The 18,957-nt window shown below is 43.4% G+C and overlaps 1 protein-coding gene and 1 long non-coding RNA gene across 2 annotated transcripts; one reads left to right on the forward strand and one right to left on the reverse strand.

The window, feature by feature from the left end:
- Window positions 1-111: 111 nt before the first annotated feature.
- On the forward strand, window positions 112-18,662 carry LOC110516306 (unconventional myosin-Ie). The gene is made up of 27 exons (XM_036966546.1): window positions 112-394; window positions 3,163-3,300; window positions 3,696-3,785; window positions 5,387-5,481; window positions 5,623-5,710; window positions 5,817-5,906; window positions 6,134-6,265; window positions 6,348-6,482; window positions 6,570-6,702; window positions 6,817-7,013; window positions 7,456-7,536; window positions 9,143-9,229; window positions 9,330-9,416; window positions 9,561-9,728; window positions 9,955-10,040; window positions 10,139-10,220; window positions 10,772-10,977; window positions 11,197-11,341; window positions 11,454-11,568; window positions 14,522-14,691; window positions 14,922-15,067; window positions 15,172-15,318; window positions 16,218-16,375; window positions 16,486-16,560; window positions 16,647-16,869; window positions 17,034-17,209; window positions 17,481-18,662. The coding sequence occupies exons 1-27, from the start codon at window positions 392-394 to the stop codon at window positions 17,555-17,557; spliced, it is 3,330 nt and encodes a 1,109-aa protein (XP_036822441.1). The 5' UTR covers window positions 112-391; the 3' UTR covers window positions 17,558-18,662.
- On the reverse strand, window positions 8,124-8,678 carry LOC118944848. The gene is made up of 3 exons (XR_005040224.1): window positions 8,571-8,678; window positions 8,408-8,522; window positions 8,124-8,350 (listed from the first exon to the last, which is right to left on the reverse strand). It is a non-coding gene; the product is annotated as an uncharacterized LOC118944848 (long non-coding RNA).
- Window positions 18,663-18,957: the final 295 nt, after the last annotated feature.

Genomic DNA, 18,957 nt, shown 5'->3' on the forward strand with positions numbered 1-18,957 from the left:
ATTTCAATACGTTACTATCTACTACAACTACTACTTTACGCCATTGTACTTGGGTGATAGGCTTTAAAAAACACCATAATGCCAACTGCAGAGGTATTCCCTTACCTGTCCACACTTCCGCTATTAAGCAAATGTTTAAATTACTTACAAACTGACCCCACCTCCTTAGAAGAAGTCAGGCTAGGCTATTCAATCAACGTTGAAGCACCGGTGAAAGTTTTTACATTGATAGAAAACAGCATATAATACCGACAATTAAATTAACCCTCTTTAGATTTATAAGTATGATATTACGTTTGAGTTTCACCTGAGCTCGTGACACTCCTTGCTTCGCTCCTCAAACTTTCCGTGTAAGTTGGATTTCTCAATCAGGAAGTAATATCAAGTTAAAATGGTAAGTAACCTATACTTTTTCTCAATCACCAACTACACACCGAAAATAATTTAAACATCATTCATCGAATGTTTAGCCTACTCGTGAAGTTCTCCCGACTGGAGAATATTTCCTTGAGCCAACAAGTCCGATTGCCTAGTGTTTGTGATACAGAAACCTGGTGGATGACAAGGATTGTCGACAAATATCCTTGGATGTCTGACCGGAGCTTGAAAAGGCGCTGTCCGTTCTTTGATTCATAAATCACTAACTTTAAACAACTGGCACTGTTGGATCTACACGATGCAAATATTAGTAAGTCTGCGCATTTTTCTTTTGCACAGACTTCCTTGTCGTGAACAGGTAGACAGTGTCTACATTTGATTCAATCAGTAGACTATTGCCTCAAATGTCCCAGTACTCCTTGAACTCCTTTCCAATAACTGAAAAGTATGGACAGGTTTTCACCTTTAGTGCTGCTTCCACCTGTCAAGTCATGATCAGTGGTGCTAGGTTATAGGAAAGGGGGCTATAGTATATAATAACATTGGAATAGGCACAACGTTTAGGCCTACCCACAGATGGAAACACACGACTAGCCTGGGCATACACTTTTCCCAGAGGTCATTGCATGCACACCTAAATAACAGCCTAGGCATACCCGTAGTCTACTACACATAGCCACAGAGAGTAGGGGTGCTGAGGGTTCTGCAGCACCCACTGAAAAATCACAATAAATAATGGTTTCTTTATTTTTTCTTCTCTCTCACAAAAGTAGTGCGCTGGGCCTTTAATAATCCTGCATTAGTGGACCAATTAGAGCATGCAAAACATTGTTTTCTCTGCTGCCACCCTGTCCACCTCCACAAACAATACCCCCAACTCCCAATTACTTCCCGTGGCTATGCTACTATAGTAAATGTTTTGCCTCTAAATGTTACTGCACTCAGCTAGCAAAATTGTTTCCCTGTCAAACTGCAGGTGAAGCTGATTCAAATGAATCAACCAGGAGCAACGTGTCTGGGCAGGGTTATCCCCATTGAACAGGCCCTAGGAGGGAAATGGAATGTAGACAAATCAGGATAGGAAGATTTGAGGTCCACGGGGGACAGACCCCTGTGATGTCATGCATACAAAATTATACCTGGTCATAACTTTGGGATTCAACATCGGGACTCTGTATTGGTTGGACACATTCAGAAGGACAACGTGACAGAATATTCTTCCTCTCCCGATCTAGTTTTTATCAGTACTGATCAAGTTAGAGAAAAGGGGAACAAACCACTGCTGGTATTCACCCTGTGACCTGTTTGGTTCCTTGTTAGACATTCCACAGACGCATGACTGTTCTACGAGAACTGGACTGTCTGTTGCAATACTCAAACCATCTGTCTGTCATGGTGATTCATGACTGATAAATCACAAGGTATTTCTCTCGTGGCATTGCCTCTTCTTGCCCATCTGACCATCAGTGAATGAACAAAGAAACAACAGCCTACAGTCTACGGTCTACAGCCTACAGCCTATAGCCTACGGTCTACGGCCTACAGTCTACGGCCTACAGCCTATAGCCTACAGTCTACGGTCTACAGCCTACAGCCTATAGCCTACGGTCTACAGCCTACAGTCTACAGCCTACAGCCTATAGCCTACGGTCTACGGCCTACAGTCTACGGCCTACAGCCTATGGCCTACAGCCTACGGTCTACAGCCTACAGCCTACGGTCTACGGCCTACAGTCTACGGCCTACAGCCTATGGTCTACAGCCTACGGCCTACGGTCTACAGCCTACAGCCTACACACTATATTGCTGCTTAGCCTTTCTGTTTCTTTTATATGCAGAGTTTCTCATTCAGCACCTTGTATAATGTGATGTGTGTTTGACAACTACTTTACACCACTGAATTGACGAGGGTATTTCAATCATAAACGTTTGTCTCTTGGTCTTGGTAGGCCGTCATTGTCATTAAGAATTTGTTATGAAGTGACTTGCCTAGTTAAATCAAGTTTAAATAATACATAAATGATAGTGTTCTGATTCATCCTGGCAGGCACACAGCTATATTATGACATCACCTCACCAACTTCTGGTCAATATGGCAATATTCAAGGTTATTTTGGTAAGAGTGAGTACATTCACGTCAACGGTTGAGACATTTCTGTAGCTGTTTGAGTAGGATCATAGTTTTCATCCTCTTTTGAAATAGAGGCTGCTGTTATTGTGTAATACATGTGTTATGGTGGGAACATCTTTATGGTCGTGTGGTGAGTATGAAGACTGTGTTTCTTTACTTTATGGTCATAACACATTCAGCTTATTTGTGGCAGGCACAGTCTAACAAGCACAGTCTAACAAGCACAGTCTAACAAGCACAGTCTAACAAGCACAGTCTAACAAGCACAGTCTAAAAAGTGTATTGATTGCTACTTTTATGTCATTTATTGTGTACAAGGTTGGTGACCACTGGTGTTCACTGTGCGGACATTACTATTTGCACCACACAAACTGTTGTACATTTCCAGAACTCCACAATGCGATCTTGAAGAGCTCACAGCCTCTTGTGTAAAGTAGTTGGTATGTCAGATTCCGGCATATTCAGTTTCCCTGCTACCAGCCCATCACTGATCTTTCCAACTCCCACTCCTCAGTCAGTTAATGAGGACATATGAGTGTTCCTTAATGGATGAGGAGAGGAGTTGAAATGGAAAGAGAGCAAATTTGAATTTGCACAGACTGGTTGCAATAAGTTTCTATCTCCCTCTCTTTCTGTCTGTTTCTCTGTCTCAGGGGAGTAAGGAGCGCTACCACTGGCAGACCCAGAATGTTAAGATCAGCGGGGTGGATGACATGGTCCTGCTCTCCAAGATCAACGAGGAAGCCATCACTGACAACCTCAAGAAGAGATACATGGACGACTACATCTTTGTATCCTTCAGCTTCAACTTAGTAGTAGAACCAGGACACGCACTGCTATATGTGGCAAATACACTCAGGCTTTGCTGTGCTTTGTAGATGTACATACACCGTGGTCTCTCTGTCACACACACACACACACGCACGCCCTATGGACCTACACACCTGTGTGATCACTTCACCCACATCAGCCTGTTATGAGATTAACCTTAATAACATACTTTAAAAAGTGTAGAGCAACATGGAAGGGTAATATGTTTGTGTCTCAACCACCATATTGACAGTACACCATGTAGCGTTAGGGACTAACACTGTGATCACAGCTACCCACGTCAGCGTTGTTGTGGTCCCTGGCGGTGGTGTCTTCTAGATGGATATTCAAGTTCTTCTTAACATGTCTTCCTCAGACCTACATAGGGTCGGTGCTGATCTCTGTCAACCCCTTTAAACAGCTGCCCTACTTCACCGACAGAGAGGTGGAGCTCTACCAGGGAGCTGTGAGTAATAGACACACTACTAAAGACACTGGGCTTGCTGCTGGCTGGCTGCACCTACCTACCTACCTACCTACCAGTTTCAGGATTTGTTTGCATCTCTCGATCTAGACGGAGAAACTGTAGTGTATAAAATGGTGCTTATTAATAAGTGATGCAAAGTGTGCCCTCCCACATTCCCACTATCATGTAAATGATCTGTTCAATGCCATTAAGTTGTCCATTGTTTACCTGACCTCATAATCACAGAGTTAATGAATAACCCCAAGGCTTCCTGTTTCTCAGTTGCCTCCTTCATTTCTTTGGTTTCACTCGGGTCTGAGGGACCAGTAGACACTCCATTAACCACTTCTGTTACAAATATGTGACAATGTATTCTACTGCAGAAGTTTTTGTAAATGCCTTTTTTTAAGTAAATGTAAGTAAGTAAGAAGCGTCATCATGTAAGTAAAGAAGCGTCATCATGTAAGTAAGAAGCGTCATCATGTAAGTAAGAAGCGTCATCATGTAAGTAAGAAGCGTCATCATGTAAGTAAGAAGCGTCATCATGTAAGTAAGAAGCGTCATCATGTAAGTAAGAAGCGTCATCATGTAAGTAAGAAGCGTCATCATGTAAGTAAGAAGCGTCATCATGTAAGTAAGAAGCGTCATCATGTAAGTAAGAAGCGTCATCATGTAAGTAAAGAAGCGTCATCATGTAAGTAAGAAGCGTCATCATGTAAGTAAGAAGCGTCATAATGTAAGTAAGAAGCGTCATCATGTAAGTAAGAAGCGTCATCATGTAAGTAAGAAGCGTCATCATGTAAGTAAGAAGCGTCATAATGTAAGTAAGAAGCGTCATAATGTAAGTAAGAAGCGTCATAATGTAAGTAAGAAGCGTCATAATGTAAGTAAGAAGCGTCATAATGTAAGTAAGAAGCGTCATAATGTAAGTAAGAAGCGTCATAATGTAAGTAAGAAGCGTCATCATGTAAGTAAGAAGCGTCATCATGTAAGTAAGAAGCGTCATCATGTAAGTAAGAAGCGTCATCATGTAAGTAAGAAGCGTCATCATGTCAGTAAGAAGCGTCATCATGTAAGTAAGAAGCGTCATCATGTAAGTAAGAAGCGTCATCATGTAAGTAAGAAGCGTCATCATGTAAGTAAGAAGCGTCATCATGTAAGTAAGAAGCGTCATCATGTAAGTAAGAAGCGTCATAATGTAAGTAAGAAGTGTCATCATGTCAGTAAGAAGCGTCATCATGTAAGTAAGAAGCGTCATCATGTAAGTAAGAAGCGTCATCATGTAAGTAAGAAGCGTCATCTATTGTGAATGCTGTTTACCGAGCTGACAAAATAAAATACATGTTGAAAGTAAACTGCTGGATGTTTGATAGCAAGTCACCTAGGGCTTGTAGAAGACACTCATATATGTATTTTTTTTATTTTCTTTGAATTAGTAATTTAGCAGGTGCTCTTATCCAGAGTGACTTACAGGAACAAATAGGGTTAAGTGCCTTGGTCAAGGGCACATCGACAGATTGTCGGCGTGGGGATTCGAACCAGCGACCTTTTGATTATTGGCCCAATGCTCTTAACCGCTATGCTTTCTCTTCCTTTTCCAGGCCCAGTATGAAAACCCCCCTCACATCTATGCCCTGGCTGACAACATGTACCGCAACATGATGATCGACTGTGAGAACCAGTGTGTCATCATCAGGTCTGACCAATCATCTCACTCCTAGAGATCAAACTTTATACTTCTTGTAACCTGAACTGTCACATAAACCATGCATTCTGTCAATGGGATACCATCACAATGAGTTAGGGTGTTTCTTAAAGCTTTCCGTTGTCTTTGCAGTGGGGAGAGTGGAGCAGGAAAGACTGTAGCAGCTAAATACATAATGGGTTACATCTCCAAGGTGTCGGGTGGAGGTCCCAAAGTCCAGGTATAGGGGATACATTTGACTAATGCTCCCTTCCATTCTCTCATTTCGTCTTCTCAGACACATATTAGTGGGTTCATCTGTTCTCCTTTATTCTTCTTCTTCACAGCACGTAAAAGACATCATCCTCCAATCCAACCCTCTCCTGGAGGCCTTTGGGAATGCCAAGACTGTGCGCAACAATAACTCTAGTCGCTTTGTGAGTAGAACCGGGAATCTGGGAATACCGATAGAATGGATAAGGAATTAGGGGTGCATTTCATTCCAAAATGTTGTGGCCTTCTGCCATTCACTCCCATTGGCAGAGATGATGGGACCAGATAGGTGAATCAATAGGGAGGATTGTAGGTGGAGCTTTGTTGTTGCATTCCTGGTTTAGGCCTTATCTGGACAAGGAACCTTAATCACTGTCCGTTTTTACCACAGGGGAAGTACTTTGAGATCCAGTTCAGCCGTGGAGGAGAGCCAGACGGAGGGAAGATCTCCAACTTCCTGTTGGAGAAGTCCAGGGTGGTGTCACAGAACCAGGGAGAGAGGAACTTCCACATCTACTACCAGGTGGGACAGAATAACAATAACTAATTATGGAGAGAATTCCATCACTTAATTAACCTTTGACCTAATGACCTCTGACCCTTAGCTCCTGGGGGGCGCCACTAAAGAGATGAGGGAGAACCTTGGTGTCACCACACCTGACTACTACCTCTACCTGAACCAGTCTGGCACCTACACCGTGGAGGATGTCAACGATAAGAAGGAATTCTCTGACACCATGGTGAGCTCTCTCTCTCTCTTTCTCTCTTTCTTTCTTTTTCACGTGTATAGAGAGGCAGTTTGTCTTCATTGTGTGTCTGTGTTTTAGGAGGCCATGTCAGTGGTGGGCCTGTCTGTAGATGATCAGGACATGGTGATGCAGATCGTAGCAGGCATCCTGCATCTGGGTAACATCGCCTTCAGAGAGGAGGGAAACTACGCTGTGGTGGAGAGTGAGGACTGTGAGTTACATACACACACACACAATCCCAAACCAACCCCTATCCTATACCCTCTTTGCACTTGTGATCTCTCTCGCTGTCCTATATCACTTCCCCTCCTCCATGTTCCGGCAGTCCTGGCGTTCCCGGCCTACCTGTTGGGAATCTCCCAGGAGGGTCTGAAAAACAAGCTGACCAGCCGGATCATGGACAGCAAGTGGGGAGGCAAGACGGAGAGCATCGCTGTCACTCTGAACACAGAGCAGGCCTCCTTCACACGGGACGCCCTCTCCAAAGCCCTCTACTCACGCCTGTTTGACTTTCTTGTGGATGTAAGTGTCCATTTTAATTTCAGAAGAAACCTGTCAGTGAGGTTCCTTTTATCCTCATCAATTTGCTCACCTACAGTATATTTTGACTGATTAACTAGTAGAGGGGACATTTAACAGCAAAGCATGGCCATGTTCACGATCACTACAAAGAGGCATCTCTCTTATCGGAACATGTATTGGACTTGCTGTCTGAATCCTTGTCCAGTTGTTTGTCTTTTGACTGCTGGGTTGGGAGCCACACAAGACAGAACACGTCTAGAGATGGGAGCAGCAGGGAGGCAGCACAGCTTACACATGTTCTGTCCTGTTGTCTCACAAGAGGTTTACTGCAGTACTGTTGCTACGACCATGACACCTTATTTTATTGTAGTACTGTATGATGAAAATATAGACTAGCAATTCAACTTCTTCATAGATTTCTTTCTTCTCTCCACTCCCCCAGTCTATCAACAAAGCCATACAGAAAGACCATGAGGAATTCAATATTGGGGTGCTGGACATCTATGGCTTTGAAATCTTCCAGGTGGATATTTCTGTGCTTCCTCATACAGGAGTTCCACTTCTTCTGTTGGACTAGGCTTCATTTCCTTTAACACTGTATACATAAAGATTTCTACCTATAGGCTGTTAGACCATATCATTTAGTTGAAGATCACATGTGTCCTGTACACCTAATCACACGTGTCCTGCACACCTAATCACATGTGACCTGTACACCTAATCACATGTGTCCTGCACACCTAATCACATGTGTCCTGCACACCTAATCACATGTGTCCTGCACACCTAATCACACGTGTCCTGCACACCTAATCACATGTGACCTGTACACCTAATCACATGTGTCCTGCACACCTAATCACATGTGTCCTGCACACCTAATCACATGTGACCTGCACACCTAATCACATGTGACCTGCACACCTAATCACATGTGACCTGTACACCTAATCACATGTGTCCTGCACACCTAATCACATGTGTCCTGCACACCTAATCACATGTGTCCTGCACACCTAATCACATATGTCCTAACAACATCCTGCACACCTAATCACATATGTCCTAACAACATCCTGCACACCTAATCACACGTATCCTGCACACCTAATCACACGTATCCTGCACACCTAATCACACGTATCCTGCACACCTAATCACACGTGTCCTGCACACCTAATCACACGTGTCCTGCACACCTAATCACACGTGTCCTGCACACCTAATCACACGTATCCTGCACACCTAATCACACGTATCCTGCACACCTAATCACACGTGTCCTGCACACCTAATCACACGTGTCCTGCACACCTAATCACACGTGTCCTGCACACCTAATCACACGTATCCTGCACACCTAATCACATATGTCCTAACAACATCCTGCACACCTAATCACACGTGTCCTGCACACCTAATCACACGTGTCCTGCACACCTAATCACACGTGTCCTGCACACCTAATCACACGTGTCCTGCACACCTAATCACACGTGTCCTGCACACCTAATCACATGTACACATGTACACCTAATCACATGTACACATGTACACCTAATCACACGTGACCTGCACACCTAATCACATGTGTCCTGCACACCTAATTGCCACCTCCAGTTACGTTGAATTGTTACTGCTTTTTATTCATACAAAATCGTTAACTTTACGTATGCTCTCTGTTGTGGGAATGACCACCAGGGACACCTGAAGTCAACCTTAAATGAATGATTCTTTATTATCATCCAGCTGGAGAGGTTCCAACAAATAAATGCACCAAGTATTGTGTCTGCCGGGGCAGTCCCGTTGGGTCTCTTATATACTGCTTACACAGTCACCTTATATTTGCATGATTTAGCTCATTTATTATTCATTCATCATTAACTTTTGGTTCATGCTTGTGATCGACCAATACCTCACAAGGCTTCTTCTCTCCAAGCTGACACCTTGAAACTGAGATATTCCTTTCTCAAAACAAGGTTGTGGGCGTACTGCCACATTGCTTATACTGATAGTGAGGATTCCTCCCAGGCATGATCCACCAGTAACTTGCATCAACCCAGTCGAATTGGTTATTAGAAAAGCACAAACATAACATTTTCCTTCACATCTCTATTTAACACTAATAGAAAAACGGCTTTGAGCAGTTCTGCATCAACTTTGTGAATGAGAAGCTGCAGCAGATTTTCATTGAGCTCACGTTAAAAGCTGAGCAGGTAAGTTATAACTCTACATTACCTGTTTCACTCTTTCGTCTTGTGATAGGTCTACATTACTTTGGCCTGTTTTCCCAGATACTGACGTTGTTTCTTGTAGGAGGAATATGTGCAGGAAGGGATCAAGTGGACGCCGATCGAGTACTTTAACAACAAAATCGTGTGTGACCTCATTGAGTCCAAACTGGTGAGTGATCATATTTGGCCATTGCTGTAGTGCTGAAGTTGACCGGCCATTTTGCCTGTAATTCAGGTGAACTAGTTACAGTACCAGTAGATGTTGTGTGTGTGTATGGTACAGTTCTTGATATACCCTGTTCTTATTACCCAGAACCCCCCAGGCATCATGAGTATCTTGGACGATGTGTGTGCCACCATGCATGCTAAGGGGGAGGGTGCAGACCAGACCCTGATCCAGAAGCTACAAGCGGGAATCAGCTCCCATGAGCACTTCAACAGCTGGAATAAAGGCTTCATAGTGCACCACTACGCTGGCAAGGTACGGACACCATACAGTACAACACTATGGGCCTTTTACAATGCATCCTCATCGCAACCTGATCCAACATTCCAAAGATTACAGCTCTTTGATTTAATTTGGTACATTGCCCCCTGGTGGGGGTTTGAAGAACATGGAGCCCACATATCCTAAATATCCAAATGTGTTAGAGGGAAAATGCTGAAATGAAAGACTGATAGCTTCTCTCTCTCTCTCTCTCTCTCAGGTGTCCTATGATGTCAGTGGCTTCTGTGAGAGGAACAGAGATGTGCTCTTCAACGACATCATTGAGCTGATGCAGAGCAGTGAATTGTAAGTGTAGTGAGACGTGTTATAATAGGTATACTATATGATAATTACATAGTCTGCCACTGACCAGCCTCTCTCTCTGTCTGTCTGTGTTTGGGCAGTGCCTTCATAAAAACCCTTTTCCCAGAAAACCTAGAGGCAGAGAAAAAGGGCCGTCCTACCACCGCCAGTAGCAAGATCAAGGTAAGGATCTGACACGGTTGTGTGCTACTATAATCTCTGTAGACCCAGAACAAAGTCTCACGTAATTGGTCAGCTGCTTGATTAAGTTCTGGGTCCATACGTGTGAAGAGAAGAGATGGTAGAACGAGCAGCAGAACAGGAACGAGGAGCGGAACCCTCTGTCTACGGGCCAAATGTCCCCTCCCAAAATTCGAAAGATGTTAACACCTGCGAAATCGTGATTTGTCCAAATAACCAGTGAGGAAAGACCCACACACTGTAAGCACTGCTGCTCATTATCCCACCAATCCCATTCCTTCCCCACAGATACTACCATACCAGTTATGTTTATGTCGATCTGTCCACTAAGTATTATTGTTGCTATGGAAACAGACATGCCAGTCCAATCTCAGATGAGGGGGTCCCCCACCCCCCTGTCTTCCATAACATCCCGGCCACGGGTCACTGTATGTGTTATTGTACAGGGATATATTTTCTTCCATCAGTCTGTTTACTACTCTGAGCGCCTGGTCTGTGCTACCAAGCTGTGATTGAACCTCCATGTCCTTCAGAAACAAGCCAACAACCTGGTCCAGACCCTGATGAAGTGCACCCCCCACTACATCCGCTGTATCAAGCCCAACGAGACCAAGAAGCCTCGGGACTGGGAGGACACTCGGGCCAAACACCAGGTGGAGTACCTGGGCCTGCGGGAGAACATTCGTGTGCGCCGCGCCGGGTACGCATTCCGCCGAGCCTTCGCCAAGTTCCTGCAGAGGTGAGCCCTAAGGTCATAGGGGTCAGGGGTCCAAGAGATGGATTTCCATGCTTGCTTCACAGATTTCAAACATCAGTACAAATGTATTTGTTCATGTTGTTTTAATCAGCGTTTGGCTTGATCTGAATGAATTCCACCCAATACTTTGTTTCCATCTATTTAAAAAATGTATGCATGACTTCTGCCAGTCCAGTAAAATGGCTTTGTGTGGTCCTACAGGTATGCCATCCTGACCAGGGAGACATGGCCCCGGTGGACAGGGGAGGAGAGGAAGGGGGTTCTGCACCTCCTCCACTCTGTCAACATGGACCAGGACCAGTACCAGCTGGGAAAGACTAAGATCTTCATCAAGGCCCCAGAATCAGTACGTCTTTCTCTCGTTACCTAGAAAACCTCTATACTGACACATAACAGTCTGGTTCTTCTTACTATAAAGATGATCATTTATAGAAGTATTGTGAAATATGTTTCTGTAGTTGTTCTTGCTGGAGGAGATGAGGGAAAGGAAATATAACGGATATGCTCGGGCCATCCAGAAGGCCTGGCGCAAACACATCGCCGTCCGCAAGTACGTCAAGATGAGAGAGGAAGGTAAGGTATGGTTTCTCTCTGTGGGAATCAGCTTTTTGCCATGTACAGTCAGTACTGTATAATAGTGCACTATATCTACTGTATATGTTAAGCCCTGTATCCTGTCAGTTCAGTACTGTATAATAGTGCACTATATCTACTGTATATGTTAAGCCCTGTATCCTGTCAGGTCAGTACTGTATAATAGTGCACTATATCTACTGTATATGTTAAGCCCTGTATCCTGTCAGGTCAGTACTGTATAATAGTGCACTATATCTACTGTATATGTTAAGCCCTGTATCCTGTCAGGTCAGTACTGTATAATAGTGCACTATATCTACTGTATATGTTAAGCCCTGTATCCTGTCAGTTCAGTACTGTATAATAGTGCACTATATCTACTGTATATGTTAAGCCCTGTATCCTGTCAGGTCAGTACTGTATAATAGTGCACTATATCTACTGTATATGTTAAGCCCTGTATCCTGTCAGGTCAGTACTGTATAATAGTGCACTATATCTACTGTATATGTTAAGCCCTGTATCCTGTCAGGTCAGTACTGTATAATAGTGCACTATATCTACTGTATATGTTAAGCCCTGTATCCTGTCAGGTCAGTACTGTATAATAGTGCACTATATCTACTGTATATGTTAAGCCCTGTATCCTGTCAGTTCAGTACTGTATAATAGTGCACTATATCTACTGTATATGTTAAGCCCTGTATCCTGTCAGGTCAGTACTGTATAATAGTGCACTATATCTACTGTATATGTTAAGCCCTGTATCCTGTCAGGTCAGTACTGTATAATAGTGCACTATATCTACTGTATATGTTAAGCCCTGTATCCTGTCAGTTCAGTACTGTATAATAGTGCACTATATCTACTGTATATGTTAAGCCCTGTATCCTGTCAGGTCAGTACTGTATAATAGTGCACTATATCTACTGTATATGTTAAGCCCTGTATCCTGTCAGTTCAGTACTGTATCACACTGTGTCCTGTCAGTTCAGTACTGTATAATAGTGCACTATATCTACTGTATATGTTAAGCCCTGTATCCTGTCAGGTCAGTACTGTATAATAGTGCACTATATCTACTGTATATGTTAAGCCCTGTATCCTGTCAGGTCAGTACTGTATAATAGTGCACTATATCTACTGTATATGTTAAGCCCTGTATCCTGTCAGGTCAGTACTGTATAATAGTGCACTATATCTACTGTATATGTTAAGCCCTGTATCCTGTCAGTTCAGTACTGTATAATAGTGCACTATATCTACTGTATATGTTAAGCCCTGTATCCTGTCAGTTCAGTACTGTATAATAGTGCACTATATCTACTGTATATGTTAAGCCCTGTATCCTGTCAGGTCAGTACTGTATAATAGTGCACTATATCTACTGTATATGTTAAGCCCTGTATCCTGTCAGGTCAGTACTGTATAATAGTGCACTATATCTACTGTATATGTTAAGCCCTGTATCCTGTCAGTTCAGTACTGTATAATAGTGCACTATATCTACTGTATATGTTAAGCCCTGTATCCTGTCAGTTCAGTACTGTATAATAGTGCACTATATCTACTGTATATGTTAAGCCCTGTATCCTGTCAGTTCAGTACTGTATAATAGTGCACTATATCTACTGTATATGTTAAGCCCTGTATCCTGTCAGGTCAGTACTGTATAATAGTGCACTATATCTACTGTATATGTTAAGCCCTGTATCCTGTCAGTTCAGTACTGTATAATAGTGCACTATATCTACTGTATATGTTAAGCCCTGTATCCTGTCAGTTCAGTACTGTATAATAGTGCACTATATCTACTGTATATGTTAAGCCCTGTATCCTATCAGGTCAGTACTGTATAATAGTGCACTATATCTACTGTATATGTTAAGCCCTGTATCCTGTCAGGTCAGTACTGTATAATAGTGCACTATATCTACTGTATATGTTAAGCCCTGTATCCTGTCAGGTCAGTACTGTATAATAGTGCACTATATCTACTGTATATGTTAAGCCCTGTATCCTGTCAGGTCAGTACTGTATAATAGTGCACTATATCTACTGTATATGTTAAGCCCTGTATCCTGTCAGGTCAGTACTGTATAATAGTGCACTATATCTACTGTATATGTTAAGCCCTGTATCCTGTCAGTTCAGTACTGTATAATAGTGCACTATATCTACTGTATATGTTAAGCCCTGTATCCTGTCAGGTCAGTACTGTATCACACTGTGTCCTGTCAGTTCAGTACTGTGTCACACTGTAGTGTCCTGTCAGTTCAGTACTGTGTCCTGTCAGTTCAGCACTGTGTCACACTGTGTCATGTCCTGTCAGTTCAGTACTGTGTCACACTGTAGTGTCCTGTCAGTTCAGTACTGTGTCACACTGTAGTGTCCTGTCAGTTCAGTACTGTGTCACACTGTAGTGTCCTGTCAGTTCAGTACTGTGTCCTGTCAGTTCAGCACTGTGTCACACTGTGTCGTGTCAGTTCAGTACTGTGTCACACTGTGTCCTGTCAGTTCAGCACTGTGTCACACTGTGTCGTGTCCTGTCAGTTCAGTACTGTGTCACACTGTGTCCTGTCAGTTCAGTACTGTGTCACACTGTGTCCTGTCAGTTCAGTACTGTGTCCTGTCAGTTCAGCACTGTGTCACACTGTGTCCTGTCAGTTCAGCACTGTGTCACACTGTGTCGTGTCAGTTCAGTACTGTGTCACACTGTGTCCTGTCAGTTCAGTACTGTGTCACACTGTGTCCTGTCAGTTCAGCACTGTGTCACACTGTGTCGTGTCAGTTCAGTACTGTGTCACACTGTGTCAGTTCAGTACTGTGTCACACTGTGTCGTGTCGTGTCAGTTCAGTACTGTATCACACTGTGTCGTGTCAGTTCAGTACTGTGTCACACTGTGTCGTGTCAGTTCAGTACTGTATCACACTGTGTCGTGTCCTGTAGCCTCAGACATCCTACTGAATAAGAAGGAGAGGAGGAGGAACAGCCTCAACAGGAACTTTGTGGGCGACTACATCGGCACCGACAACCACCCCGAGATCCGGCAGTTCGTGGGCCGCCGGGAGAAGATCGATTTTGCAGATGTGGTTGCCAAATATGACCGCAGGTTTAGGGTAAGAGTCAAGTATGACCACAGTAACAAACCAACATTAACATTGTCACAGAACGCATAATGCTATTGTTATTCATGTTAAATAGACAAGACAGTGTTTCTACTCCCTCGACGGTTTGGTGGATAGTGCCAATGCTTGTCTGCTCAATGAACCCCCTATATATTGTGGTTCCTGGTCAGTAAGCCTATAATAGCAACAAGTTATATAATATCCCTCTCTCCATCTTGCAGACTGTGAAGCGTGACCTCATCCTGACCCCTAAGTTCCTGTATCTGATTGGTCGGGAGAAGGTGAAGCAGGGACCAGATAAGGGACAGATCCACGAGGTTCTGAAGAGACAGATAGAAGTGGAGAAGATTCAGTCAGTCTCTCTCAGGTGCCAGTTTAGATACTCTGGAAGTGTTATACCAGTTGATGGTCATGATGCACAGTAGTAGAAATGGGCGTTTCATTGAAAAGATGTCTCCTTTCCTCCCTCAGCACCCTGCAGGATGACTTCTTCATCATCCACGAGGAGCATTACGACAGTGTCCTTCAGTGCATCTTCAAGACGGAGTTCCTCAGTCTGCTCTACAAACGTTATGATGAGAAGACCCAGAGGAAGCTACCGCTCAAGTTCAACAACCTGTCAGTCAGTCTTTACTCTGAGCTTAGCCTTAGACCAATCAGTGGGGTCTTCCTGTTAAACAGTTGAAACCATAACAGTAGTTTTCTATAAAAAGCTGAGGGATGGGGCTGGAGAAATAAAACCACTCTCTCATAGACCGATATGGATGCAAGGACTGATCATCCATGATATCATGAAGATAGCTTTAACCATGTTTTGAGGCTATACAGTTTCACATTTACTTTGTATACAAACATTGGAGTAAAGTAAGCCTATACTTTGGGTTCTGACTGCAGTGTATTGATTTATCAGCAACTTAAATGACTAAAACCACATGTAAAGTATGTATAAAAGATGATGGAGCTGTATCTTTATAAGATCAACCACCAAAATGAAAACTAGACAGTCAGGGAGAATCTAAAATTCCAAAGATGTCATGGCATGGGTCTCGCTGTGATGTTATAATGTTTGAGTCAGAACATGGCATGGGTCTCGCTGTGATGTTATAATGTTTGAGTCAGAACATGGCATGGGTCTCGCTGTGCTGTTATAATGTTTGTGTCACCCAGATAGCATAAGAACATGGCATAAGCCCTGGCAAAATGTGGAGAATTGTACCAAATTTGCTTTAAAACAGCAAGACCTGCGGCCAAGTTGGGGGCCTTTAAACATTTTGGCGGGAGACGCCCCCAAGCTAAATTATTATATTCTTAGAGAATCAATTAAATCATTAATTTATAAGTCCAAAAAGGGATGTTGCAACTGCTGATTTCCCCTTAAAACATACCAGTGTCATGCTTTACGTCAACGATCATGAATAATCTCAAAGATACATAACGCAAAAGTTATCCAGTTTGAGTCTTTTAAGCCATATCTTAACCCATTGCGCTTCTCTCTCCCCTCTCCGTTCCTCGTTTAGACTGGAGTTTAAGGTGAAGAAGGGAGGTTGGGGGCCGTTCTCTGCTGCTGGCTCCAGGCAGATCCAGTTCCAGGCGGGCCAAGGAGAAGAGGCGGTTGTGAAGCCCAGCAGCAAGGTCCTCATAGTCACCATCGGACCCGGGCTCCCAAAGAACTCCAGTGAGTCCAAGCACTTTGAATGGAGACTTCTATTAGTAGGCCTAATCTGAGTCTGCAACCGTCCCATAGCATTTCAGACACATCACACCTTTTTGTCATTTGTTCCCCAGGACCGACCCGCAGGGACAACAGGAAAAGTCGCTACATGGGAAACCAGACTCCAGGCTCAGGACAGCAGTCACAAGGTGAGAGAACTAGATATCTGAGCCTCTCCAATGATGGCACTCATTTCACTTTTGACCTGACTCAACATCTCCCTCATCTGTCTCAGGCGCCCCCAGGGGCAGAGGCCGAGGTGGGGGTGGTGGTCAGCGGGGTGGTGGTCAGCGGGGTGGGCCACCCTCGTCCAGGGTCTCTCTGCTCCGCCGGCAGTCCAGTATGGAGCAGCCTACACTACCCCGACAACAGAGGTCCCGGCAGACCAACAACCACTCCAACAACCAGAGCCAGGCAGACACCGCTTTCATGAACGTGCCTGACCAGGGAGTGGCTGGGTGAGTTCTCAGGTCCTGTTTGAATACTTGTTAGGTTGTTAAAATTGATATTCTTCCTGTTGTTGCTGGTGTTTAAAAAAAAAAACTCAAATGGTATTATATACTGTAAACCAAGAAAGGCACTTTTTCTAAATCTCTCTTTCTCTCCTCCCAATTTCGCTCAGTGTTCATCGTAGACGCTCGAAGGAGGTCAAGCCTTCCCCAGGAGCGGGCCGCCCCAAGCCTGCCCCCAAGCCCAAGCCTCGCTCCCCTGAATGCCGAGCGCTGTATGCTTACGACGCCCAGGACACTGATGAGCTGAGCTTCAACGCGGAGGATGTCATTGAAATCCTCACTGAAGGTACTAAACTCTTACAGTAGATCATCTCTGAAGTTATATTTATATAAACTGAGTATATTAATTACAGTAGTATAAAACTGCTATTAGTCATATACTATAAGTACTGCTACATATTATATACTGCTATTATTGTAGCATTATTAAAGGTATACTATAACCACATGTTCAACTGTGATGCAGTCTTCCTGTGCTTCACCTGTAATGAGGATAGAAAAGGGCTATATAGTCTAATGGCTAGATTGACCGGTTTTCTCACCCATCCTCCCTCCAGATCCATCAGGCTGGTGGTACGGTCGTCTTCGCGGGAGGGAAGGCATGTTTCCTGGCAATTATGTAAAGAAGATTTAGGCTGGAGCGATGAGGGACTTGTCTAAAGGTAGAAGATCTAGACTGGATCAAGGGACATAAGATCTAGATTGGAGCGATGAGGGACTTGTCCAATGAGAGAAGATCTAGACTAGAGCGATGAGTGACATGTCCAATGAGAGAAGATCTAGACTGGAGCGATGAGGGACATGTCCAATGAGAGAAGATCTAGACTGGAGCGATGAGGGACATGTCCAATGAGAGAAGATCTAGACTGGAGCGATGAGGGACATGTCCAATGAGATTAAGGAGTCAGGTGGCAACAGTAGAATTACAACCATACCAAGTGCATTACTACAGAGACAAAACAAAAAAGCATAATTAAAGCATTTCTCCATACCATCTCTCTTTGGAGTCCGAGACAAGGGAATGCGATGATTTTTGCCAAAGATGGTTTGACGTGCAAATACTACTAATTTTTATCAATGGATTTTATCTATTGTTTTAGCATGTGTTAGCTTTTTTTAAAGACTGAACAAATAGACGTTTTGTTTTATCCTGCATCTTTTTATAGCCATTTACCTCGAGTGTTCAAATAAATCTTAGTTTTATTTGCTCTTTCACGTTTGTTTAATACATAGGACCAAATGTCCATAATAATCTCAGTTCAGGTGGAGTTGGGATAGAATGGGTAATTACAAAACATTTTTGACAAGATATATATTGTAAAATATATATTAGTTGTGTATTTTATGTGATTATCCATGTCTTAGGTAGATATTTCACAATTCTATATTAGTGAAGATTTGTAAGGCTGAGTTTACACAGGCAGCCCAATTCTGATGTTTTATCCAATTATCGGCAAAAGGGCTGGTCTGATTGGCCAGAAGACCAATTAATGGGAAAATAATTAGAATTGGGCTGCCTGTGTAAACCCAGCCTTACCGATCTTCACTGATATAGAATTGTGAAATATCTACCTAAGATGATGATGAACCATATAAGACATTAACAGAGCCTACCATTTCCCATGTTTTATAATAGGCTACATGGTACATGTTATTACCCAGCGATAGTCTGTTAAAAAAGACAGTTGATTGTTTGTCGACAGTTGACATAAAAATTAAAAGAATTGTAAACCATCAAATATTGAGGGGTTGTTTCTTTGGGGGGAGGGGGGTCACCAAAGATTGTCCCATGACACTCTTTTTACAGCCTATGGACACTGGTCATGTCTAGAAGGGATGGCACTGATGTCAAAGTGACTATTGAGTTGCATCAGGATAATTTTAGCTCACCCTAACCCTTTTTATAACCTTAACCTATTCTCCTAAACTAACTGCGTAAGTTGTCCTAACCTGTTGAGTAAGTTATCCTAACCTGGTACTAAAAGTCACTTCTGGCATGAGCGGCATCCCATCACAAACCTCTCGACACTACTT

This window comes from Oncorhynchus mykiss, chromosome 3 (assembly GCF_013265735.2).
Source record: "Oncorhynchus mykiss isolate Arlee chromosome 3, USDA_OmykA_1.1, whole genome shotgun sequence".
Classification (NCBI taxonomy): domain Eukaryota; kingdom Metazoa; phylum Chordata; class Actinopteri; order Salmoniformes; family Salmonidae; genus Oncorhynchus; species Oncorhynchus mykiss.